General features: G+C 34.5%; 1 protein-coding gene across 2 annotated transcripts in view; it reads left to right on the forward strand.

Annotated features, from left to right (window-relative positions):
- The window catches only part of LOC113057681 (GDNF family receptor alpha-4-like), a 34,113-nt gene extending 30,376 nt beyond the window's left edge, over positions 1-3,737 (forward strand). For both annotated transcript variants that reach the window (XM_026225144.1, XM_026225143.1), the window contains exon 8: positions 1,964-3,737. In XM_026225144.1, the coding sequence (XP_026080929.1) occupies positions 1,964-2,164 (201 nt within the window). In that variant the 3' untranslated portion in view covers positions 2,165-3,737. The remainder of the gene's footprint in view (positions 1-1,963) is intronic.
- Positions 3,738-6,000: the final 2,263 nt, after the last annotated feature.

Here is a 6,000-nt window from a genome sequence, read left to right on the forward strand (position 1 = left end):
CTGCTGTCATTTATTTCCTTCCTAGACTCTCTCTCTCTCACTTGTGTTCTCTAGCAAATCTCTCCTCTCCAAATGTCCCTGTCTTTCCTGATCTGTCTCTCTTGATGTGCTTCTTACTTTCTTGGGCTGTCTTTCTCTCTTTCTCTCTCTGAACGGATTAGCTAAAGGTGTTTGCAAGCAGCGGTGCATCAGTCAAACATCATTAATATTAATGTATTCATACCCATCTGCCTGTCTCTCTAGCTAACTCTCTTTTTCTTTTTCTCCTTATCGTTCATTCCTAATCCTTCTCCCTCACAATCTCTCTGACCCTCTTCCTGAAAAATACGCACCATCGTATTGCTCCTACTTTTCTAAAACTGTAATTCTTAGGTGATTCATTTATTTTCTCATATGATTAATTTTTTATCACAATTAGTTCAACTAATTCTATCTCAGATGTTTCTCATAAGACTCCATGTATCAAAGTTTAAACTGTTCAATTGTTATTTTTATATAACATTATGTGTTATTTTTCTTTCCATCTGGACCACAAATAGCTCCATCTCTAAACTCACGCCACAGAAGGCAACAGTTGAACTGTGAGCTGTGAGGTTGTAAATCGATTGTATGTTTTTGTTGAAGACATCAGCCAACATTTTCTACTTACATTTACAAAAAAGAAAAAAACAAATCCTGTTTAACAGCAGACTGGTGAGAAACTACATTTCCCATGATTGTGCAAACAAATGTCCACCAATCAGAGAAGAGAAACAAGTAAACTTTGCCAAAAGAACACTTTGGTGCCCACAAAATCCCATGAAGAACAACAAATGACTTAATAGTCTAATCAAATTCAAACTACTTCATATTTGTATATATACGCATAGTTTGCGATAAACATAAAATAGAAATTTTCTATAGACACAATCAACCTATTTAAATCAACAGGTCTATGTTCCTCCATTGTTTTAATTTTTATTATGTCATTCCCAATGCTTCATGTGTTTGTAGTTCCTTCCCTCATTGAAGCCGCCTCGTACTTTCCTATTTTTTGTGCAATTTAAAAAAAAAAAAACTTTTCACCTTCAAATAAAAGTTTTAAGTTTGTAATGTCTTAATTCACCCCATAGTCGCACAGCTTCTTAAATATTGACTTATTTAAAATTCCTATGAAAAAAATACTTTCCCAGGCCGAGGCCAGTGAAGTGGTTAGGCACCAGTTTTATAGTTAATATTTATTATTATTAATAATATTAATAATAACAACATTTTTAATTAGCTTTCTTTAAATGTATATCTTTCATTTTAATTTTAGTTTAAATTTTATAAAATTTCTAGTGTTTTAGTCAGTTTTAGTTTATATATATATATATAAATCTTTGTATATATTATTTTTATTTGTTTTAAATTTAGTTACAAATAAATTCATCAATCTAAACTACATTAAAATGAGAAATATTGTTTTGGCAATTAGTTGAAATAAAACTAAAAATAAACTTTTTTTTCAGTCAATGTTATTATTTAATATAGAATGACAAAAATTATTATAATTTTTTTTTCATGGTTTTAATTTTAATTTTAGTAAACTGTAATAACCCAGGCAGTGTTTTACTCTTTTGGCTGTGCCAGTGTTACAAAAATTGTAATAATAGTGTTTAATATTATATGTCGAACATCACCTGACCAAACCAGAAATCAAGTCTCATCTATGGGCTTGTTGTTTTACTTATTTCTCGTTTTATTCAACTTTAATATCAAAATGTTAGTGAGAAGGCAAAAAAAAAAAAAAACTTTAAGATATTAATCTGGACATCAATCAGTTTGGACATTAGTTAAGATTGATATTTCTTATGAAGGCATCCTGAGTAAAACAGCTAACAAATCACATACAAAAGACCTGAACCGGAAGTTATGTGACCTGTTCTACAGAAATTTGTTGTGCATAACCGTCATTAAAGAGACATTTCTCTGTTTCCAAAAGGTGGCTGAAAGTGAAGAAGATAAGGAGGAAGACCAAACCGAAGAAGGGGGAGGGTTCAACGTCATCCCTCCATTCTCAGACAAGGCGACAGTCACTAACCTGGGCTCTGAGGCCGGAAGAGTCCATAGCTCGGCCTCCACCTTCTCCATCACTCGCTTCCTACTCAAGGCCCTGCTGCTTATTGCCCTCCGCTGGGGGTAGAAACCCTCGGTCACAAACACACACACACACACACACACACACACACAAAACATGCAAACACACTTCCTTCTGAAGTACACGCTCACATCCAGACTCTATCATTGAGGGATGACAAGAACAACAGATTGGACGGCGAAACGAGCGGACAATTGTTCTTTCCCTCTTTCCTTCTTTCATTCAATCCTTTTTCTTCTTCTCGGGAAGATGGTCTGTTATAGATATAGCTGCTTGTTCATCAGGGAATCGCTTTCTAAATGGGATTCCCCACCTGAATCATTTGAATCACACAGAAGATTCACGACTCCTCGGACTGAGAGCAGCCGACGGTGAACGAATGATTTGGTCTTGCCATGTATCTATTGTATAATGTCAGTGTTCTTCAGAAAAGTGAGTTAAACCAGGAAAGCGTTTGCTTTTCCTGGGTTCCAAAAACCCGCCGTGTTTATTGTCGCTGATCATGTCGTTGTATGAAATCAGACAAAATGTATGTGTGTTTGTAAGAACGTGATTCGCTCGACATCACTGCTCTCCAACTTGAGAGCAAAAAAAAAAAAATGTGTTGAGCAAGATTTCCGAATCTTCCCGTTTTCACGCCTCTGTGTCTCTGGAATCAGGCAGCACACCTAATCACACACACACACACACACACACACACACACACACACACACACACCTCTGCCCTGCTGTGGAGCCGATTGCGCAGATGCAAGCGGTTTTCATTTATTGCTCTATCTGAGATGTGCTTTCATTTTTTGACTCAGCACAGACTGTGCAGTCTAACCAGGGGCATAAATAAAAAACATGTAGAAAAAACACGAGTAATAAACCGAAAATAAAGAAATAAACACACTAAATAAATAAATATATCAGCGCACAGCAGGTGTAGGAGTCCGGTCTGGGTTTAGATCCCGAGGGGAAGAAACAGGAAGTCATTTTCCAACCGCCTGTCGCCTGTCGCCTCTCCCTGTGCCTGTTGTTTTACTTTCACAGAGATAATGGCTTACAACACAAACTGTTTATCTTGTTGTGTGTTCACGAGGACGAATCTCTCGTGATGGGAGCGAAATAGAAAAAAGAGATCAAGGGAAAGAACCGACGGAGACGGGGAGAGACTCAAACCCTCCAGCGAAGAGGGGAAAAAAAACATACAGTCTAGAATCACATGCTTTTTCTGTTTCTTATAAATCTTTTGCTGACACCAATGCTTTTTTCTCAATCTCGTTTCTTTTCGTCGCTCTTGTGCATGTCCGTGGAAGTGAGAGAGAGAAGATGGGTGCGCTCTTACTGAATTCAGTCAAGAACTTCCTTCTCAGCTGTTGATGGACATATGTTCAATATGTAATATAAATATGAGATTTGGTTCCTCACAGAATCCTATTCCCCTTGGACCACAAGTGCAAAATGCAATATTGTCATCCAGAAAATCAAAATAGCCTTTCTTTCATAAGTAAAAACTTATTTTACATAGTCATTTCTTTACCTTTTCAGATGTTTGGAAATAATTAAAAACAATTTAAATAATATGAATGAACAGGTAATTAAATATCATTATATTATTCAAACTTTATATATATAATAAAAATGCAAAAGTTTTGGTCGGTAAGATGTTTTACGCTTTTAAAAGAAGTCTCATGCTCCTCTGCAATCATGCAATCAAAAATACATTAAAAACAATGTTCTTGTGAAATATTATTAGTTTTAAATAGTTGCTTTATATTTGAATTCATTTTAAAATGTAATGATTTCCTGTGATGCTAAAGCTGAATATTCACCACTATTACTCCATTCTTCAATGTCACATTATCTTTCAGAAATTATTCTAATATGATGATTTGCTGCTCAACAAACATTTATTATTATTGTTAAATATTTGGAAACTTTTGTGCCATTTCATTTTTCTTTTTTTATGGTAAATCTTATATTCTTATATATATATCTTACGGTCCACAAATGTTTGAACAGTAATTGTAATTGCTAACTGCAGGGAAGCATGCATAGACTGTATTCAGATGAAGCCTGTGTCTACTTCCTTCCAGATGGGTTTTTATAGCATGAGGGCTACTGAACACATTCGCCTCCCTCCTCCTCCTCCTCCTCCTCCTCCTCCTCCTCTTCTCTGGAAGAAATGAAATCTTAGCTAAAGTGCTCATATCTCATCTGGCATTCTCAAGAAGCACCTTCGATTACACCGCCATGACTTCACAATCAGATTCTGAACTGATCTAGTATGTGGAGGAACACAGAAGGGTGCGCTCTGATTGTACAGACGTTGTGCTCCTCAATGTTTTCCGCTCTGTGGCAAGGTCAGCGAGCCACGCAGCATGCCCGCTCAATCAGTAGGGTTAATTAAGAGAAGAAACGAGAGCGCCTCTGGATTGATGCGCCTGTCGAAATAGCGGGCAGCCTTTATGATGGCTGTTGTTATTTTTTAATTGTTATCGGGGTCCAGTGTCATCCTCTCAGCCATAACAGAGGGAGGCAGAGAATGAGTGACATCGGAGGAGGAGAGCAAAGGCATGGGTGTCAGTGATTCACTTTACAACATTTCAGAAAAAAATAAAAAAAAATAAGCCATGTATTAAATAAATGCACATTGCAGAAAAGTTTCCGGTGGCACAGACAGAAGAGAAGTGTTAGCTCTGTTCCAAAACCTAGCAAGCTTTCTATTTAGACAGCATTTAAAGGCTGCTGAAATGTAGTAGGATACCCCAGTTACATTTTAATGTATGCTTCGCTTTCCCAGGATATGAGTGAACAATGTTGATTATAAATATGTTTAATTAAACTCAAATTTTACTATAAGGAAGTTAAAGAATAAACATTTTACCTAATTATTGTGCATGTACTACACAAATGATTTCTTAATAAATTTTTAATTAGTTAGCTTGCATATAGTAGAACATATTCTAATATCTAATGCTGTGTTTCTCAATTAATTTTCATCTTATATTTTATTTTATATTTTAGATATTTTAACAGGAGAACAAGAAATATAAAAATAAATCTACCTAATGATTTTATAAATACTGTATATATATGAGTTCTTAATTAAGTTTCTTGTTTGTCAGTAAAAATATTTTAAAAACCTTGAATCAAGATAAATTTACCTGAAGAACACTGTACATGAAATATTAAAACTTAAGTGAATGTACTGTATTTTTAAAATGTTTTTTAATATATTGAAGAGTTTTAAATCAGTTACGGTTAAAAATAAAATGTAAAGTACACTTCAGTCAAAACACACTTGTATTCCCTAAAAAAAGTTTTTATATTTTCTGTTCATGTTTCTTAAGTTATCTTGTTTCAAGGATTTTAAGATATTTTGACTAGAATACAAGACATTTTTACCCAATTATTGTGCATATGTAAAAAAAAAAAAAAAAAGTAATTAAGTTTTTAATTAGACTTTTTGACTTGCTGTCCAGTAAAATATATTTAAAAAACCTTAAAAAATTTACTTGAGCAACACTGGATAAGATATTAAAATTAAAATGAAATATGAGTGTATTTGTCTTAAAAAAAAGTGAAAAAAGACAGTTCATTAACTCTTTTATGCTTAAAAAACAACTCAGCAGCAGTGCAGTAAGAGAAAATATACTCCAGCCTTCAGGAAACATTGTGTTGCTTCTCAAGAAATTCTGTCTAGTATCAAGGATTTTTCTACATTTGTAACTGAAAAAGAAGAGAAAAATGCTAGACTTTAATGTGTGTGTTAATCCTGTTAGCTTTCAACACACATCAAAATAGTCAAGTTTCCATGCTGATAAGTGCAGATTTGGTGCTGGTCAGGCAAGTTCTCCAGCACAACTTCACTAAGAAAGTTGTTTAAGCAGCGT

The sequence above is a fragment of the Carassius auratus genome, chromosome 39 (assembly GCF_003368295.1).
Source record: "Carassius auratus strain Wakin chromosome 39, ASM336829v1, whole genome shotgun sequence".
Lineage (NCBI taxonomy): Eukaryota > Metazoa > Chordata > Actinopteri > Cypriniformes > Cyprinidae > Carassius > Carassius auratus.